Source organism: Arctopsyche grandis, chromosome 5 (assembly GCF_051622035.1).
Source record: "Arctopsyche grandis isolate Sample6627 chromosome 5, ASM5162203v2, whole genome shotgun sequence".
NCBI classification, from domain to species: Eukaryota; Metazoa; Arthropoda; class Insecta; order Trichoptera; family Hydropsychidae; genus Arctopsyche; species Arctopsyche grandis.
This window is the reverse complement of record NC_135359.1, coordinates 29,289,052-29,308,933: the sequence shown is the minus strand read 5'-3', so window position 1 is coordinate 29,308,933 and position 19,882 is coordinate 29,289,052. Positions and strand designations below refer to the sequence as shown.

General features: G+C 38.4%; 5 protein-coding genes across 5 annotated transcripts; 2 read left to right on the top strand and 3 right to left on the bottom strand.

The window, feature by feature from the left end:
* Window positions 1-135: 135 nt before the first annotated feature.
* Window positions 136-2,551, bottom strand: IscU (Iron-sulfur cluster assembly enzyme). The gene is made up of 3 exons (XM_077430413.1): window positions 2,199-2,551; window positions 511-814; window positions 136-436 (listed from the first exon to the last, which is right to left on the bottom strand). Exons 1-3 carry the CDS (start codon window positions 2,304-2,306, stop codon window positions 366-368), a joined length of 483 nt encoding a protein of 160 aa, XP_077286539.1. The 5' UTR covers window positions 2,307-2,551; the 3' UTR covers window positions 136-365.
* Window positions 2,552-4,883: 2,332 nt separating this feature from the next.
* LOC143911517 (uncharacterized) lies at window positions 4,884-7,972 on the top strand. The gene is made up of 2 exons (XM_077430409.1): window positions 4,884-5,150; window positions 6,412-7,972. The coding sequence occupies exons 1-2, from the start codon at window positions 5,037-5,039 to the stop codon at window positions 7,702-7,704; spliced, it is 1,407 nt and encodes a 468-aa protein (XP_077286535.1). The 5' UTR covers window positions 4,884-5,036; the 3' UTR covers window positions 7,705-7,972.
* Window positions 7,968-16,809, bottom strand: LOC143912403 (iron-sulfur cluster assembly scaffold protein IscU-like). The gene is made up of 5 exons (XM_077431679.1): window positions 16,739-16,809; window positions 16,486-16,601; window positions 15,166-15,233; window positions 8,625-8,928; window positions 7,968-8,550 (listed from the first exon to the last, which is right to left on the bottom strand). The coding sequence occupies exons 1-5, from the start codon at window positions 16,807-16,809 to the stop codon at window positions 8,480-8,482; spliced, it is 630 nt and encodes a 209-aa protein (XP_077287805.1). The 3' UTR covers window positions 7,968-8,479.
* Window positions 12,145-13,324, bottom strand: LOC143911518 (uncharacterized). Its single transcript, XM_077430411.1, has 2 exons — window positions 12,744-13,324; window positions 12,145-12,655 (listed from the first exon to the last, which is right to left on the bottom strand). The coding sequence occupies exon 1, from the start codon at window positions 13,202-13,204 to the stop codon at window positions 12,800-12,802; it is 405 nt and encodes a 134-aa protein (XP_077286537.1). The 5' UTR covers window positions 13,205-13,324; the 3' UTR covers window positions 12,145-12,655; window positions 12,744-12,799.
* A 344-nt stretch (window positions 16,810-17,153) lies between the features above and the next one.
* Window positions 17,154-19,841, top strand: LOC143911516 (uncharacterized). The gene is made up of 2 exons (XM_077430408.1): window positions 17,154-17,361; window positions 17,461-19,841. The coding sequence occupies exons 1-2, from the start codon at window positions 17,248-17,250 to the stop codon at window positions 19,519-19,521; spliced, it is 2,175 nt and encodes a 724-aa protein (XP_077286534.1). The 5' UTR covers window positions 17,154-17,247; the 3' UTR covers window positions 19,522-19,841.
* Window positions 19,842-19,882: the final 41 nt, after the last annotated feature.

The window sequence follows — 19,882 nt, the reverse complement described above, 5'->3', positions numbered from 1 at the left end:
AAGCAGATTGTATATAGATATTTCAATAAATTTAAATTTTATTCTTAACGAACTTTTAAATATATACCTAATCAATGTCAATGTGGATTGAAAATGACTGTAAATAATGTATTTATACACAAAAAGAAAGAAAAGTACATTTTATAATGCTTTATTTATTGCCATTTTCTGAAAATACATTCTTTTCTCTAAGAGATAAATAAAAACAAGAAATTTGTACTTCTATTAACACACGTCATAACAATATACGCATAGAGAAAAAAGGATTGCAAACATGTTTCAAGTTGAATTAGATCATGGATATCCATAAGATCGTATAATTTCACAGCCCACACTACACTCGACATTTCACAGCCTCCGTCGACTTATTCGTCCTTCGTCTGCTGCTTTATCCTATAGTCTGAAAGAGCCGCTTTGATAGCGTCCTCGGCCAGCACTGAAAATGAAAATTAATATGATAAAATAAATGTTGGACAATATTTTAATAGAAATACACAATGCGAGACTCACTAGAGCAGTGCAATTTGACTGGAGGAAGAGATAACTCTTTGGCAATGTCTGTATTTTTGAGTTTCAACGCTTGATCAACGGTCTTTCCTTTGACCCATTCTGTGGCCAGAGAGCTGGAGGCTATGGCCGAGCCGCACCCGAACGTTTTGAACTTTGCGTCGATGATCTTTCCCTGATCGTCTACTTCGATCTGCAGTTTCATCACGTCGCCGCAAGCCGGCGCACCTACCAATCCTGTTCCGACGTTCTTCTTCTTCTTATCCAAAGAGCCGACATTGCGAGGGTTTTCATAGTGCTCCAAAACCTGCAATGTTACACTTGAATTACTTTCAACGAGTCTATTGAAACCAAATATTCAATACAATATTTTTTTTAATGATTATATCTTCCTTTAATTAACTAATTCTACGATATATTAAATATGTATATTTTTTTTGTGATTTAATACTACTAGTAATGATTCGACGGTCAACATAGACTATACTTGATTCCGATAGAAAGCAAACGAACGTCTATTTTACAGTTAATCAATACTTAACCCTTTGCCCGCGGCAATAAATATAGCGAACAAGCCCTGTACGCGGCACTTTTTTCGCGAATTTGGCAATCGAGTTTTCGAACTTAAATACAGATTTTAATATTAACTCAAGTAACCAGATATGTTAATTAACACAAAGTATTATTTTAAACAATAAAATGCATAATATATCTCGTAGTTTTGGCTTAATTGTCAAATAATCATTCTTCATACAATTGAGACGTATCGTCGCCATTGTTCAACAGACGTGACGTCACATAAACGAGGTTTCAGTATGGTTCCACAAAAAACTAATTTTGACTGGTATATATGAATTTAAGCAAATTGAATAGATGGCATTCAACTCTCAGTAATATATTCAACCAATTTTGAACCTTAAAACAGTTGAAATAGGCGCATATAAGGCTCAAAATCCTGTGCAAAGTTCAGAAATTCTATGGAAGACAGCCGCGCTACAGACTTGTCGCGCAAAGCTTCCATAGAAGACGGCCGCAGGCAAACGGTTAAACCTAGTGGATGTGGCAAACGTCAATATTTTCAGACCGCATATATCATCGATGACTATAAAACTCGTTTTCCAGGAAATAAAATAAAATTTTTGCAGTTTTGAGCAAAATCTATATACTTAAAATTTTCAATGTGAAAAAATAGCTCAATAGATACTTTGAAGCTTTTATATATGTATAACATATTTAGAAGAAAAATTACATTAAATGATATTCACGACTGATAAAACAAAACATAAATGTAATGAATTTTCATTGTATGTCGATGACAATGAAAACATATAGCTATTGGTATAGTTCTAAATATGAAATTAATTAAAAAAATTCCATGCGCTTCTAGAACATTGAGAACAAACTACTAAGAAAATAGACCCATGTGAAAACATTGAATTTTTTTCATATACAACAATTGCTAATGTACTGATAACAGAACATAAACAAGCACTAAATATGACATTCAAGTAAGACGTAACTAGGCATGTATGTACTGTTATAGACGTGGTAAATAAACTTCCTATTGCCAAAAGATTCGAATTATAAATATAACCGGATGAAGAATTCTGGCACACGCTGCTGAAGGTTAGGTGTAAAAATATGATAGACAGCTGTGGTGCAATAACAATAAAAAGATAAGTAAGTCTGACATTAGCGTGGTAGAGAGCGGTCGGCTGGCTTAGGGAGCGTGGAGGGCGCAGGAGGGTGAGCCGGGTGAGGCTGACAGCACGTCTCAGCCCCAATTGAATTCCAGACATTTCGCGGATAAATGCAGCACCTGACAAAAGAACGAGTTGACAGTTCAAGTGTCAAACTCGACTGCGACGCAGAGTATTCAATCGTTGGCCAGGTCCACCACTCGCGCAGAGTACGAAACCGCACCAACGTATTTTCAACTTATATTTTCAATTTATATTTTCGGTTCGGTGATTACTAGTCAAATGTGAACCAGTCACAGGACAACCGGTCACACGTGATCACCCGTCACACTGAAACTGGCCACACCCTAAAATCGGTCAATCAGTTGTCTCGTGACCGATTTTAGGTCTGTTCATACCTAGTCATCACGTACCGACTTCAGCAGGTATCCGGTCGTACGAAAAGTATTCTTTGGTACATTTTGTATGGGTATATTCATACCAACCGTCACGTTTACGCCACGGCAGGCTTACAGCAGTACCCGACATTTCCTGTTCATACCTTACAGCAACATCCGTCAACGTATCGTATCCGTTCTTTTGGCCATCGTGGAAATATATACGCGAATTACGTGCCATGAGTCTGCCGCTTTGCTGTTTTGGACCAATTATCGATAGTGACAGTTGACAGCTGTTCAATCTTTCGACATGGTGTTGGCGCGAATATTAAAAAATATTTAAAAAAAAATTAATTTTTTTACGGAAATATTTAAAAAAAATTTGTCCATCATCCACAAGCTCCTTATACAGTGTCCAAAACTCTCCTTTGGTTTTTCTATGTTTTAACATGGGATGCACATCATAACGCCTTATACATAATTTTTCGTTCGATAAACGCCGAAACATTTTTGCTGACTTGTATTCTGACGCGTAGCTACGAATGCACGTGTATGCATTCATATTGTAAGTACTCGACAATACGACGTAAGCAATGTTGCGCGGTATCGTCATGGCCTGTAATGTATAAGTAAGCCGATTTTGCCTTGCACTAGGCCAAAGTGCTGTGAACGTGACGTAACCGCGACGTGTAGGTAGATATGAATAGAAATGTAATAAAATGACATATTTGAAACGGAGTCGTGCAGTGCTGAAGCCGTGCTGTGCTGTTAAGTATGAACAGACCTTTTAGGGTGTGACCAGTTTTCTCGTGACCAGTTTTGGGGTGTGACCAGTTTTAGTGTGACTAGTGAAAGCATTATATGCTAACCACTAGTCCACGCCGCTGGGAATGGCTGAAATAAGAATAAATCTCACTTAACACTTTGGGTGCTGACAACTCGCCTGTCGTGATCACAAAATTTCCGTAGCCCGCGCGCAATCCGCCGACCGTGTTTTGTCTCTTTCCAACAGAAAGGTACCAAAAACAAATACTATTTAAGTATTTGTTTTTTACAACACAAATTTTTGATTCATAATAATTTTAATACTCATTATTTATTAAGAAAAACGCTCATAGTTAAGCAGATAAGTGGCCGTTAGTAGTTAGTACTAGTGCTGTACCGCTTTATGACGAATAACTAATGACTGGTATCTTCTCCACTTGTAGTGTTCTTCTCTCATTTTCTTCCTCTAGAGAAACAAAAAAAAAAGAAACGATATCTGCATCATCCATGCGTTTAAAACGTGGATCACTTAAAATCATGATTGAGCCACTCCTAGATCTTTTCCTTATCCACGTTTTCAAAACATTTTAAATTTTCCAATAATCCATATATTTCAGATATATCATTTGCTTCATTCTCTTCAGAATCCACTTAATCTGTTTCCATGTCAGGAAGAATCTTTTTCCAAATCTTGTTCGAAGAATCAAATAACACGCGTGTTTACGATCGGTGCGTCTCATAATCATATAATGGTGCTTACGGACTAAACCAACGACGACAATGTTTTGAATTACGACGATACGCATTTAAAACCAGAGAAATATTATAATTTCTCTGCTTACGAGCGAAAAAAAATATTGTTAAAGTCGTCACGAGATGTTACTGTATTTCCAGGTGGATGATCGATAAAAAAAAAACAATTCATAAAAAACGCGGTGTCGGATGTCGGTGATTTGTCAAAGGTTTTTTTTCTTTCGTCGAAATAAAATTAATAATCACACATTATCCGATAAATTTTACCTCTGAAATGATTTAATTACTTGATTTATTTCGACGAGAGAAACAATTGAAGAATAAAAAAATCCGTTTGATGTGACCGACAACACCCCGGGTTAGCAAAAATCGTTGGATCACCCATACTAATACATGATATATTCTCAGTAACTGCGCATTACGGGGAAGTAAAAATAATAATTCTTTGATTTTTTTTCGATCTTAGTGCGTATCTTCGTAAGTCAAAACATCTTAAGTCGAGGATTACTTAAGATGTTTTAATAAATTTTAGGTCAATCTCGAAAATTTATTTAAATTGTGCATGTTCTGTTTTAACTTTCAATATTAATTTTAATTTTAATAAAATGATTATAATTTTATTTTGATACTTGAATTTAATTTTAATATAATAATAATAGTTTTAATTTTGATATTTAATTTCAATTTTTAAATTTAATTTTTATTTCGATATTTTGTACGCTACTGGTTTTAAAAGCTGGCCTGTGGGCCGTTCGTTGGCTTGGTGCGTACGCACCATAAGAAAAAAATTTTTTTTTTCAAGCACGGATAATCCGCAATCTGGATAATCGAGAGTATACTGTAGTACCAAATTTAGACCAAAGGTGTCACTAAAAAAAATAACAAGGCGAAGGCAAGTCGTCTGGTTGCTGTACATAAGTAAAATACAGGGACGATGGAGTGCAGGCTTTGTCTTGGTTCAGCTCCGGCCGAGTCTTCCTTCTCCATCTTCGGCGATCCTCATCCAGAGCGTCTGGAGCAACGCATTCGGACCTGCTGTCAAATTTATGTAGGTTACTGGTTACAGGTTACTATAGGGGATGAACGAATGAGACGACTGGCATGTTAATGCACGTGTTTATTATATGACAGCTGAAGACGGAGTGGGTAGCAGCTCTCCGAACCCAGCCGGGTTGGTCCCCACTCGCAGGAAGGCAACCAAACTCGACCATGTCGTATAAGCGAGCCGCCACATCACTCCCCCCCCAGCATCAGCGATACCAAAATTACAAAGAAACAAATTTTACAAAAGAAAAAAATTATTGTTACACAAAGAGAAAAAATTATTACGTGGGGAGAAAAAAAAAAATGTTGACGTGGGTCATCCGCTGTGTACATAGGTGTACCGCCCTGAATGGTCGGTAGATTCGAGGGCGGTGACGTCGCGAGCAGGACGGTGGGTGGTCCGATGGTCGCGCGATGCGATGCTGCGGCGGCGCCGCTCTTCCGAGGCTGATGTCGGTTGGTGGGGCGGCGGGGGCGGCAGGGGCATCGATGTGGTTGATGATACTCCGAGCTGGACTGTGAGTCGTTGTGGCTCGTGGAGGTGTTGTAGCGCTACCGCCCGTCTCGGCGTGACGACGCTCGTGGGGACGGACGGGGCCTTGATGATGATGATGGTGCTGAGGTGGTGTATGTCTTGTGGTGCTGGATGACCGTTCTGTGTGTAGTGGATCGCGCATGACTCCACATCCAGCTGTCAAGATCGTCGTCTCATTCGCTCCCCCATTTTTTAAAAACACCTGTCGTCGACGTTGTGGCTGGACTCCAGTCGATAGGTAGATAGGTAGGTAGCCGTGTCTGCTCGTTTATTGTCACCCGCGGGCCGCGACGCGTGTTGATGGCGATGGGGGCGCGGCGGGTAGCTTCCCCGCCTGGCTCGGCGAGGCAGGGATGAGCGGCATGTTGAAATTGATCGAGGCTGCGTGGCTCGATGTCGGGGGTCACCAGTATAGGGGATGAACGAATGAGACGACTGGCATGTTGAAATTGATCGAGGCTGCGTGGCTCGATGTCGGGGGTCACCAGTATAGGGGATGAACGAATGAGACGACTGGCATGTTAATGCACGTGTTTATTATATGACAGCTGAAGACGGAGTGGGTAGCAGCTCTCCGAACCCAGCCGGGTTGGTCCCCACTCGCAGGAAGGCAACCAAACTCGACCATGTCGTATAAGCGAGCCGCCACATTACAATACTGTTGTGGACCCAATTGGTTCTCCCAACTTTTCACCGCTCAATCCTATTGTTTTTTTCATTTGATCTGCAGGTTAAAAGAGGCGATGGGTTGCCAGACACGGTGTGTCTTTCGTGTAAGACCAATCTCGAATTGTTGATCAGCTTTCGAAAGGCTTGTTTTCGAAGCCACGAAACGTCTCAACTGAGGTTAGGCGATAGCTTGAACATCAAGACTGAAGAAGTTTTCTTGGAAGATCTAATATGGGACGATGAGCCTTCACAATCGACAATTCACCGAAAGGATAGTGAAATTTGCTTAAAGCCATTTCCCAGTGATTCTGAACTTATTTTACACAAAAGATCTCATCCTGGAGAAAAGGGGTTTCAATGTGACATTTGTTTAAAATCATATATTCACAAACATAGATTTGTGATACATTTGATATCTCACACGGGGGAAAAGCCTTACAAGTGTGAAATTTGTCTAAAATTATTTACTAGAAAATCTAGCCTCGAGAGACATAATAAATTGCATGCTGGGATAAAACCACACAAATGTAAAATTTGTTTAAAATCATTTATTCGAAAAGATTCACTTTTTAATCATTTGAGAACTCACACGGGGGTAGAGCCATACAAATGTGACATTTGTTTAAAATCATATATTCACAAACATAGACTTGTGAAACATTTGATATCTCACACGGGGGAAAAGCCTTACAAGTGTGTAATTTGTCTAAAATCATTTACTAAAAAATCTAACCTCGAGACACATAAAAAATTGCATGCTGGGATAAAACCACACAAATGTAAAATTTGTTTAAAATCATTTATTCAAAAAAATTCACTTTTTATTCATTTGAGAACTCACACGGCGGAAAAACCTTACAGGTGTGAAATCTGTCTAAAATCATTTACTCAAAAATCTAATTTCGAGACACATAAAAAATTGCATGCTGGGATAAAACCACACAAATGTAAAATTTGTTTAAAATCATTTATTCAAAAAAATTCACTTTTTATTCATTTGAGAACTCACACGGCGGAAAAACCTTACAGGTGTGAAATCTGTCTAAAATCATTTACTCAAAAATCTAGCCTCGAGAGACATAATAAATTTCACGCTGGGATAAAACCACACAAATGTAACATTTGTTTAAAGTCATTTACTCAAAAAAATGCACTTTTGGTACATTTAAGATCTCACACGGGGGAAAAGCCTTACAAGTGTGAAATTTGTCTAAAATCATTTACTAAAAAACCTTACCTCGAGAGACATAAACAATCGCATGCTGACATAAAACCATACAAATGTGACATTTGTTTAAAATCATTTATTCGAAAAAATGCACTTGTGGGACATTTAAGAACTCACACCAGGTAAAAGCCTAAGTGTGAAATTTGTTTAAAATCATTTACTCCAAAATCTACCCTCTGGTCACAATAAATGCATACTGGGATAAATATAAAATAAATTATTATTATTTATTTATTCATTTTATTTTATTCTAAACAGACCATTGTGGCATAACAGGAATTCCTAAAGCGCCACAATGGTCAAAAAATATAACACAAAAAAAACAAAATAACAATTAAACATAAATTAATACATAACATGTGAATGAATGAATTTATTAAACATGTGATCTTTGGATGTGTGTTTTTTTTATAAAGGTTTTTGTGTTTTTACGAAATGCAATAAATTTTATTTTGAGTAGAGTACAAAATTGAAATTTACTATAAAAAACCTATCGTGTAAGTGCAATTAATAATAAAATAGCAATTATCTTGTTAAAGCAGATTGTATATAGATATTTCAATAAATTTAAATTTTATTCTGAACGAACTTTTAAATATATACCTAATCAATGTCAATGTGGATTGAAAATTACTGTAAATAATGTATTTATATACAAAAAGAAAGAAAAGTACATTTTATAATGCTTTATTTATTGCCATTTTCTGAAAATACATTCTTTTCTCTAAGAGATAAATAAAAACAAGAAATTTGTACTTCTATTAACACACTCATAACAATATACGCATAGAGAAAAAAGGATTGCAAACATGTTTCAAGTTGAATTAGATCATGGATATCCATAAGATCGTATAATTTCACGGGCCCACACTACACTCGACATTTCACAGCCTCCGTCGACTTATTCGTCCTTCATCTGCTGCTTTATCCTATATTCTGAAAGAGCCGCTTTGATAGCGTCCTCGGCCAGCACTGAAAATGAAAATTAATATAATAAAATAAACGTTGTACAATAGTTTAATAGAAATACACAATGCGAGACTCACTAGAGCAGTGCAATTTGACTGGAGGAAGAGATAACTCTTTGGCAATGTCTGTATTTTTGAGTTTCAACGCTTGATCAACCGTCTTTCCTTTGACCCATACTGTGGCCAGAGAGCTGGAGGCTATGGCCGAGCCGCACCCGAACGTTTTGAACTTTGCGTCGATGATCTTTCCCTGATCGTCTACTTCGATCTGCAGTTTCATCACGTCGCCGCAAGCCGGCGCACCTACCAATCCTGTTCCGACGTTCTTCTTCTTTTTATCCAAAGAGCCGACATTGCGAGGGTTTTCATAGTGCTCCAAAACCTACAACATTACACTTGAATTACTTTCAACGAGTCTTGAAACCAAATATTCAATACAATATTTTTTTTAATGATTATATCTTCCTTTAATTAACTAATTCTATGATATATTAAGTAGGTATGTTTTTTTTTGTGATTTAATACTACTAGTAATGATTCGACGGTCAACATAGACTATAATTGATTCCGATAGAAAGCAAACGCACTTTTTTCGCGAATTTGGCAATCGAGTTTTCGACCTCAACCCATTTGAACCCACGCGGTCAGTTATGAACTTACTCGATGTATGCCAGCGCGGTCATTCACGGCATTTTACAATTTTGCGTCGTAAAATAAAGGGATCACTCAGGCCGGCCGTAAAACCTTTCGTTACGCTTGGTTAGATGTTGGTGATGAATTTTAAGAAAGTCACACGAAATTAAATCATTTCCTTTTGGAGTTTTGAAGGAATAACATCGAGCGCTTTTCGACTTGCAGATATGTCGAAGAGAAAACATACGTAATTTTTTTATTTTTACATATTTTTTATTTATCTTTATGTTTCTAATACAGTAGGACTAATTGTATAATATGAATAAGAGAAATTGCGTTTACATATCTCATATTCCTGAAAAAAAAAATCAAAGTCGACGGAGTCGTATATGACTCCTTGGGATAATGACACATATTTTTTTCCAGAGAATGCAGTTTTACTACTGCAGAGATACGGGAAGAAATTGATAATTGGGACGAGTCTCAACTTCCGGATTCCATATACATACATATTACCACCCCTGGAAACTGACATTCGGTTAAAGAAAAAAGTAGGGTGGAAATCAATCAACCATTTAGTATAAATATGTATAATAAATATATGGGTGGGGTTAATCAAATGGATAACCATATTTCTAACTATAACATAAGTATTAGAGGGAAAAAATGGTACATGCCTATTCTGTTTTGGAACATCGATGTAGCTGTGAATAACGCTTGGATTCTTAGCAAAAGTTTTGGTTGTAAACTTGATAAATTAGGATTTATCAGACAGGTAACAGAGACGTTGTGCAAGTGTTATGGTCAAAAACGAAAACAATTGGTCCCATTCAGACCCGGCAAAGTTAATCAAAATCAAAAGGAAGTTGGAAGACATTTGATATTGGTCAAACAGAAAAGGAGAAATTGTGGACACTGTAAAAATAAAACGTTTTCCGCTTGTGATAACTGTGAAATTCCATTGCATGACAAATGTTTTGTACCGTATCATAATAATTAATTATTTTGTCTTCATGTATTTTGTTTTTACGATTTTTGAACCCAAAATCTCGTTTATAACACTTCTTCTTTTAAAAGGGTGCACCCTTTTTTTGTTGACGATGTGTATATGTCACAATATATGTACCTACGTGTGTTATATTATGCGATTTGAAAATATCATTTTATCGAAGAGATGCGTGTTTGTTATTTTTAAAATTAATTTTATAAATTTCTTAACAATAAAATTACAAATAACCAGTGAGAAAGTATTATAACTGATTATGTGACTCCATTGTGGTTTTTGTATTATTTTAAAAAAAATGTTTCATTAGCCCCAAAGGTCGTTCACGACACCACCTTGAAAAAAATTAAAAATGTTGAAAAATCAACTAATTATCCATCCCTATCCTATAAAAAATATTTCCCATGAAATAACTCAAAGATTTTGGAAAATAAACGAAAAAATAGTCCTGGGCACATGGGACATGTGTTTTCACGCGAGCTCTGGGTTCAAATGGGTTAAATACAGATTTTAATATTTACTCAAGTAACCAGATATGTTAATTAACACAAAGTATTATTTTAAACAATAAAATGCATAATATATCTCGTAGTTTTGGCTTAATTGTCAAATAATCATTCTTCATACAATTGAGACGTATCGTCGCCATTGTTCAACAGACGTGACGTCACATAAACGAGGTTTCAGTATGGTTCCACAAAAAACTAATTTTGACTGGTATATATGAATTTAAGCAAATTGAATAGATGGCATTCGACTCTCAGTAATATATTCAACCAATTTTGAACCTTAAAACAGATGAAATAGGCGAATATAAGGCTGAAAATCTTGTGCAAAGTTCAGAAATTCTATGGAAGACAGCCGCGCTACAGACTTGTCGCGCAAAGCTTCCATAGAAGACGGCCGCGGGCAAACGGTTAAACCTAGTGGATGTGGCAAACGTCAATATTTTCAGACCGCATATATCATCGATGACTGTAAAACTCGTTTTCCAGGAAATAAAATAAAATTTTTGCAGTTTTGAGCAAAATCTATGTACTTAAAATTTTCAGTGTGAAAAAATAGCTCAATAGATACTTTGAAGCTTTTATATACGTATAACATATTTAGAAGAAACATCATATATATATAAATACGGTAATCTGTGTGTGTGTGTGTGGGTGTGGGTGTGTGTGTGTGTGTGTGTCCTAACTCTCGCCGAACATAATGAACGAATCGATAAAAATCGATTAATTCACTTTTCGACGAGACGACTTTGTCGCGACTCGAACCGATCACCCCAAATAGCCTGAATATGGGTCTAATGAGCTAATGGTCTCGGACATCGCGCCAAATCCAATTTTTCATTTCGCCTTTTTTTTTTAAACATTAATTGAAATATTCCTTCTCGCCATATCTCGTTTTTAGTTTTATACGAGTATATAATAATTTTATACCCAAGCGATTATGTTTCATCGGGCTATTCACTAGGTAAATGATATTCACGACTGATAAAACAAAACATAAATGTAATGAATTTTCATTGTATGTCGATGACAATGAAAACATATAGCTATTGGTATAGTTCTAAATATGAAATTAATTAAAAAAATTCCATGCGCTTCTAGAACATTGAGAACAAACTACTAAGAAAATAGACCCATGTGAAAACATTGAATTTTTTTCATATACAACAATTGCTAATGTACTGATAACAGAACATAAACAAGCACTAAATATGACATTCAAGTAAGACGTAACCAGGCATGTATGTTCTGTTATAGACGTGGTAAATAAACTTCCTATTGCCAAAAGATTCGAATTATAAATATAACCGGATGAAGAATTCTGGCAGACGCTGCTGAAGGTTAGGTGTAAAAATATGATAGACAGCTGTGGTGCAATAACAATAAAAAGATAAGTAAGTCTGTAGGCGGGGTAGGTATGTGTTGACCGTATCCCGGCCTAACGAAACACTGTTGTGCTAGTTTTATAAAGTTTTATTGTTTGCCTATGGTTGTACAAAGGTATGGTATTTGTGGGCAAAAGTATGTCGTTCATCGGTCTCTGGATATGGTAGAGTGTCGCTGGCTCGGCATTCAGCTATGTTCAGAAGGTCTCTGGATGCGGCAGTGTGTTGCTGGCTCGGTGTTCGGCTATGTTCGGAAGGTCTCTGGATACGGCAGTGTGTTGCTGGCTCGTCCGGCTGGTTGATCTTCCAAGTCCGCGTAGTGTAGTGGTGGCTGGTCAGGAGCTGTATGTTGACTGATCTGCTGCTGTGTGTCGACGCTTGCTGCTGTGGGTCGACTGGCGTTGTTTGGGTTGTACCTCCTTTTATAGTGTTTCTGGAATCGCCTGACCGATGGTGGTGGTTTGTTGATGCGTAAGAAAGGAATGCACTGTTGTCGAGGCGTAGAATTTTCTGGAACGCTTGATGGAAGTGGTTATTGATGCGTACGAGCATTTAGTTGTTGATGCGTACAAGAGGAATGCACTTTTGTCGAGGCGTAGAATTTTCTGGAATGCTTGATGGAAGTGGTCGTACGAGCATTTAGTTGTTGATGCGTACAAGAGGAATGCACTTTTGTCGAGGCGTAGAATTTTCTGGAATGCTTGATGGAAGTGGTCGTACGAGCATTTAGTTGTTGATGCGTACAAGGGGAATTTGCTTTCGTCGAGGCGTAGTATTTTCTGGAATGCTTGGCGCTGTTCCGCTCGATGTATTTTGTTGTTGCGGAATATTCTCGAAGGTTTCGATGACGATGACGACGACGAGATTCCTACATGGCTCTCCGGTGAGTGTTAGCGATGTGTGTGATTTTGTGGGAATCTTGATGTGTTGGAGTCTATTGACTCGATGGCGTCGTTGTTTGTCCGGTTGTGCTGGAGAAAGTTGTCTCGACAGCGGGTCTTGTGTTGCATGCCGGTCCAAGTCTTGTTCTCTACCAGGTTGCTTATTTTGGGCGAGCTGCGTTGGTAGTGAAGGTTTGTGATGGCTTGGATGGTGCTGTTGTGCAGGCTGCTGTGTTCTGCGTGGAGTCATTCGCGTGACTGTTTTGCTGGTTGTGCTGGAGTTAGTTGTCTCGGCAGCGGGTCTTGCGTGAAGAACGTTGGTTGACGAAGTGCGTTGAGTGCTGGTCTTCGTTGGTTGTGCTGGAGTTAGTTGTCTCGACAGCGGATCTTGCGTGAAGAACGTTGGTTGACGAAGTGCGTTGAGTGCTGGTCTTCGTTGGTTGTGCTGGAGTTGGTTGTCTCGACAGCGGATCTTGCTGTTGTGGGTCGACTGGCGTTGTTGTGCAGGCGTTGTGCTGATTGTGCTGGAGTTAGTTGTCTCGACAGCGGCTGTATTGTGTTGGAGCTAGTTGGCTCAGTGGCGATTTGTTTCGCCGGTTGTGCTGGAGTGGGTTGACTCAACAGCGGGTTGTGTTGGTAGCTGGTCCATATGTACTTTCACACCATGTTACTGTTTCGGTCGTTACAATGGTAGTGAAGGTTTGTGTCGGTCTGGACGGTGCTGTTGTGCAGGCGTTTTGCTGGTTGTGCTGGAGTTAGTTGTCTCGACAGCGGCTGTGTTGTGTTGGAGCTAGTTGGCTCAGTGGCGATTTGTTTCGCCGGTTGTGCTGGAGTGGGTTGACTCAACAGCGGGTTGTGTTGGTAGCTGGTCCATATGTACTTTCACACCATGTTACTGTTGCGGTCGTTACAATGGTAGTGAAGGTTTGTGTCGGTCTGGACGGTGCTGTTGTGCAGGCGTTTTGCTGTTGCTTGAAGCTTGCGGTTGCGTGAAGCTTGTGGTTGCTCGAAGCTTGCGGTTGCGTGAAGGCTTCTGGCTGTTGCCTTGTCGTGGCGTTTGTTGGCTGCTTTGTAGGCTGCGCTGTGGGCTGCTATGTAGGCTGCGGTGTGGGCTGCTATGTAGGCTGCGATCTGGGCTGCAATGTGGACTGCGCTGTTGACTGCTGTCGTGGCGGCTGTTGGTTGTTGTGGAGGCTGCACTGTGGGCTGCCGTGTTGACTGCGCTGTTGACTGCTATGAAGGCTGCGTAGTTCAAAGATGGGGTCACCAATGTAGGCGGGGTAGGGATGTGTGTTGACAGCGCTGTTGGATGATCAGAAGGTTGCGTAGATCACGTCGGGGTAGTACCAATGTAGGCGGGGTACATGTGTGTGTTGACCGTATCCCGTCCTAACGAAACACTGTTGTGCTAGTTTTATAAAGTTTTATTGTTTGCCTATGGTTGTACAAAGGTATGGTATTTGTGGGCAAAAGTATGTCGTTCAGCGGTCTCTGGATATGGTAGAGTGTCGGTGGCTCGGCATTCAGCTATGTTCAGAAGGTCTCTGGATGCGGCAGTGTGTTGCTGGCTCGGTGTTCGGCTATGTTCGGAAGGTCTCTGGATACGGCAGTGTGTTGCTGGCTCGTCCGGCTGGTTGATCTTCCAAGTCCGCGTAGTGTAGTGGTGGCTGGTCAGGAGCTGTATGTTGACTGATCTGCTGCTGTGTGTCGACGCTTGCTGCTGTGGGTCGACTGGCGTTGTTTGGGTTGTACCTCCTTTTATAGTGTTTCTGGAATCGCCTGACCGATGGTGGTGGTTTGTTGATGCGTAAGAAAGGAATGCACTGTTGTCGAGGCGTAGAATTTTCTGGAACGCTTGATGGAAGTGGTTATTGATGCGTACGAGCATTTAGTTGTTGATGCGTACAAGAGGAATGCACTTTTGTCGAGGCGTAAAATTTTCTGGAATGCTTGATGGAAGTGGTCGTACGAGCATTTAGTTGTTGATGCGTACAAGAGGAATGAACTTTTGTCGAGGCGTAGAATTTTCTGGAATGCTTGATGGAAGTGGTCGTACGAGCATTTAGTTGTTGATGCGTACAAGGGGAATTTGCTTTCGTCGAGGCGTAGTATTTTCTGGAATGCTTGGCGCTGTTCCGCTCGATGTATTTTGTTGTTGCGGAATATTCTCGAAGGTTTCGATGACGACGACGAGATTCCTACAAGTCTGACATTAGCGTGGTAGAGAGCGGTCGGCTGGCTTAGGGAGTACGAAAGTAGTCTTAGACCAGTTTTAATTTCTGGACCAGTTTTAGCGTGTGACCAATTTTATCGTGACCAGTTTTAGCGTGTGACCAGTTTTCTCGTGACCAGTTTTAGCGTTTGACTAGTTTTCTCGTGACCAGTTTTAGCGTGACGGATGATCACGAGTGACCGATCTAGAGCGACCAGTTGTCCTGTGACAGGTTCACATTTGACTAGTAATCACCGAACCGTATTTTCAACTTATATTTTCAATTTATATTTTCGGTTCGGTGATTACTAGTCAAATGTGAACCAGTCACAGGACAACCGGTCACACGTGATCACCCGTCACACTAAAACTGGCCACACCCTAAAATCGGTCAATCAGTTGTCTCGTGACCGATTTTAGGTCTGTTCATACCTAGTCAGCACGTACCGACTTCAGCAGGTATCCGGCCGTAGGAAAAGTATTCTTTGGTACATTTTGTATGGGTATATTCATACCAACCGTCACGTTTACGCCACGGCAGGCTACAGCAGTACCCGACATTTCCTGTTCATACCTTACAGCAACATCCGTCAACGTATCGTATCCGTTCTTTTGGCCATCGTGGAAATATATACGCGAATTACGTGCCATGAGTCTGCCGCTTTGCTGTTTTGGACCAATTATCGATAGTGACAGTTGACAGCTGTTCAATCTTTCGACATGGTGTTGGCGCGAATATTAAAAAAATATTTAAAAAAACTTTTTTACGGAAATATTTAAAAAAAATTTGTCCATCATCCACAAGCTCCTTTGGTTTTTCTATTTTTTAACATGGGATGCACATCATAACGCCTCCTTGCTTTTTTATTGCCTTCTTGAGCTTCTTCTTCCAACAAAAACGCGATTATACATAATTTTTCGTTCGATAAACGCCGAAACATTTTTGCTGACTTGTATTCTGACGCGTAGCTACGAATGCACGTGTATGCATTCATATTGTAAGTACTCGACAATACGACGTAAGCAATATTGCACTAGGCCAAAGTGCTGTGAACGTGACGTGACCGCGACGTGTAGGTAGATATGAATAGAAATGTAATAAAATGACATATTTGAAACGGAGTCGTGCAGTGCTGAAGCCGTGCAGTGCTGTTAAGTATGAACAGACCTTTTAGGGTGTGACCAGTTTTAGGGTGTGACCACTTTTAGGGTGTGACCACTTTTAGGGTGTGACCAGTTTTAGTGTGACTAGTGAAAGCATTATATGCTAATCACTAGTCCACGCCGCTGGGAATGGCCGAAATAAGAATAAATCTCACTTAACAATTTGGGTGCTGACGACTCGCCTGTCGTGATCACAAAATTTCCGTAGCCCACGCGCGATCCGCCGACCGTGTTTTGTCTCTTTCCAACAGAAAGGTACAAAAAACAAATACTATTTAAGTATTTGTTTTTTGTCATAAATATCATATTTACAACACAAATTTTTGATTTATAATAATTTTAATACTCATTATTTATTAAGAAAAACGCTCATAGTTAAGCAGATAAGTGGCCGTTAGTAGTTAGTACTAGTGCTGTACCGCTTTATGACGAATAACTAATGACTGGTATCTTCTCCACTTGTAGTGTTCTTCTCTCATTTTCTTCCTCTAGAGAAACAAAAAAAAGAAACGATATCTGCATCATCCATGCGTTTAAAACGTGGATCACTTAAAATCATGATTGAGCCAATCTTTTCCTTATCCACGTTTTCAAAACATTTTAAATTTTCCAATAATCCATATATTTCAGATATATCATTTGCTTCATTCTCTTCAGAATCCACTTAATCTGTTTCCATGTCGGAATGAATCTTTTTCCAAATCTTGTTCGAAGAATCAAATAACACGCGTGTTTACGATCGGTGCGTCTCATAATCATATAAGAAAAAAAAAATTTTTTTCAAGCACGGATAATCCGCAAACTGGATAATCGAGAGTATACTGTAGTACCAAATTTAGACCAAAGGTGTCACTAAAAAAAATAACAAGGCGAAGGCAAGTCGTCTGGTTGCTGTACATAAGTAAAATACAGGGACGATGGAGTGCAGGCTTTGTCTTGGTTCAGCTCCGGCCGAGTCTTCCTTCTCCATCTTCGGCGATCCTCATCCAGAGCGTCTGGAGCAACGCATTCGGACCTGCTGTCAAATTTATGTAGGTTACTGGTTACAGGTTACAATACTGTTGTGGACCCAATTGGTTCTCCCAACTTTTCACCGCTCAATCCTATTGTTTTTTTCATTTGATCTGCAGGTTAAAAGAGGCGATGGGTTGCCAGACACGGTGTGTCTTTCGTGTAAGACCAATCTCGAATTGTTGATCAGCTTTCGAAAGGCTTGTTTTCGAAGCCACGAAACGTCTCAACTGAGGTTAGGCGATAGCTTGAACATCAAGACTGAAGAAGTTTTCTTGGAAGATCTAATATGGGACGATGAGCCTTCACAATCGACAATTCACCAAAAGGATAGTGAAATTTGCTTAAAGCCATTTCCCAGTGAATCTGAACTTATTTTACACAAAAGATCTCATCCTGGAGAAAAGGGCTTTCAATGTGATATTTGTTTAAAATCATATATTCACAAACATAGATTTGTGATACATTTGATATCTCACACGGGGGAAAAGCCTTACAAGTGTGAAATTTGTCTAAAATCATTTACAAAAAAATTTAACCTCAAGACACATAAAAAATTGCATGCTGGGATAAAACCACACAAATGTAAAATTTGTTTAAAATCATTTAATCGAAAAGATTCACTTTTTAAACATTTGAGAACTCACACGGGGGTAGAGCCATACAAATGTGACATTTGTTTAAAATCATATGTTAGTAAAAATGAACTTGTGACACATTTGATATCTCACACGGAAAAGCCTTACAAGTGTGAAATTTGTCTAAAATCATTTACTAAAAAATCTAACTTCAAGAAACATTTAAACTTGCACGCTGGGATAAAACCACACAAATGTAACATTTGTTTAAAGTCATTTCCTCAAAAAAATAAACTTTTGATACATTTAAGATCTCACACGGGGGAAAAGCCTTACAAGTGTGAAATTTGTCTAAAATTATTTACTGATAAATCTATCCTCGAGAGACATAATAAATTGCACGCTGGGATAAAACCACACAAATGTAACATTTGTTTAAAGTCATTTACTCAAAAAAATTCACTTTTTAATCATTTGAGAACTCACACGGGGGAAAAGCCTTACAAGTGTGAAATTTGTCTAAAATCATTTACTCATAAAAGAAACCTCGAGACACATAAAAAATTGCATTCTGGGATAAAACCACACAAATGTAACATTTGTTTAAAGTCATTTTCTCAAAAAAATAAACTTTTGATACATTTAAGATCTCACACGGGGGAAAAACCTTACAGGTGTGAAATCTGTCTAAAATCATTTACTCATAAAAGTAACCTCGCGAGACATAATAAATTGCATGCTGGGATAAAACCACACAAATGTAAAATTTGTTTAAAATCATATATTCGAAAAAATACACTTGTGATACATTTGAGATCTCACACGGGGGAAAAGCCTTACAAGTGTGAAATTTGTCTTAAATTATTTACTGATAAATATAGCCTCAAGAGACATAAACAATCGCATGCTGACATAAAACCATACAAATGTGACATTTGTTTAAAATCATATGTTAGTAAAAATGAACTTGTGACACATTTGATATCTCACACGGGGGAAAAACCTTACAAGTGTGAAATTTGTCTAAAATCATTTACTAAAAAATTTAACCTCGAGACACATAAAAACTTGCACGCTGGGATAAAACCACACAAATGTAACATTTGTTTAAAGTCATTTACTCGAAAAAATACACTTTTGATACATTTAAGATATCACACGGGGGAAAAGCCTTACAAGTGTGAAATTTGTCTAAAATTATTTACTGAAAAATCTAGCCTCGAGAGACATAATAAATTGCACGCTGGGATAAAACGACACAAATGTAACATTTGTTTAAAGTCATTTACTCAAAAAAATGCACTTTTGGTACATTTAAGATCTCACATGGGGGAAAAGCCTTACAAGTGTGAAATTTGTCTAAAATCATTTAATAAAAAATCTAACCTCGAGACACATACAAAATTGCATGCTGGGATAAAACCACACAAATGTAAAATTTGTTTAAAATCATTTATTCAAAAAAATTCACTTTTTAATCATTTGAGAACTCACACGGCGGAAAAACCTTACAGGTGTGAAATCTGTCTAAAATCATTTACTCAAAAAACTAGCCTCGAGACACATACAAAATTGCATGCTGGGATAAAACCACAAATGTGACATCACATCACAAATGTGACATCATATGTTCGTAAAGATGAACTTGTGTCACATTTGAGAACTCACACGGGGGAAAAGCCATACCAGTGTGAAATTTGTCTAAAATCATTTACTCCAAAAACTTACCTCGAGAGACATAAACAATCGCATGCTGACATAAAACCATACAAATGTGACATTTGTTTAAAATCATTTATTCGAAAAAATGCACTTGTGGGACATTTAAGAACTCACACCAGGTAAAAGCCTAAGTGTGAAATTTGTTTAAAATCATTTACTCCAAAATCTACCCTCTGGTCACAATAAATGCATACTGGGATAAATATAAAATAAATTATTATTATTTATTTATTCATTTTAT

Excerpts from the sequence above, each read along its gene's own strand:
- IscU (XM_077430413.1), bottom strand. The coding sequence starts at position 2,306 with ATGTCTGGAATTCAATTGGGGCTGAGACGTGCTGTCAGCCTCACCCGG. Across the intron at positions 815-2,198 it reads CCGCTCTCTACCACGCTAAT|GTTTTGGAGCACTATGAAAA; the intron begins GTCAGACTTACT and ends GTAACATTGCAG. Across the intron at positions 437-510 it reads AGTCAAATTGCACTGCTCTA|TGCTGGCCGAGGACGCTATC; the intron begins GTGAGTCTCGCA and ends TTTCATTTTCAG.
- LOC143911516 (XM_077430408.1), top strand. The coding sequence starts at position 17,248 with ATGGAGTGCAGGCTTTGTCTTGGTTCAGCTCCGGCCGAGTCTTCCTTC. Across the intron at positions 17,362-17,460 it reads GGACCTGCTGTCAAATTTAT|GTTAAAAGAGGCGATGGGTT; the intron begins GTAGGTTACTGG and ends TTTGATCTGCAG.
- LOC143911517 (XM_077430409.1), top strand. The coding sequence starts at position 5,037 with ATGGAGTGCAGGCTTTGTCTTGGTTCAGCTCCGGCCGAGTCTTCCTTC. Across the intron at positions 5,151-6,411 it reads GGACCTGCTGTCAAATTTAT|GTTAAAAGAGGCGATGGGTT; the intron begins GTAGGTTACTGG and ends TTTGATCTGCAG.
- LOC143911518 (XM_077430411.1), bottom strand. The coding sequence starts at position 13,204 with ATGACTCCACGCAGAACACAGCAGCCTGCACAACAGCACCATCCAAGC.
- LOC143912403 (XM_077431679.1), bottom strand. The coding sequence starts at position 16,809 with ATGAGAGAAGAACACTACAAGTGGAGAAGATACCAGTCATTAGTTATT. Across the intron at positions 15,234-16,485 it reads GTCAGCACCCAAATTGTTAA|AAATTAAAACTGGTCTAAGA; the intron begins GTGAGATTTATT and ends AAACTGGTCCAG. Across the intron at positions 8,929-15,165 it reads CCGCTCTCTACCACGCTAAT|GTTTTGGAGCACTATGAAAA; the intron begins GTCAGACTTGTA and ends GTAATGTTGTAG.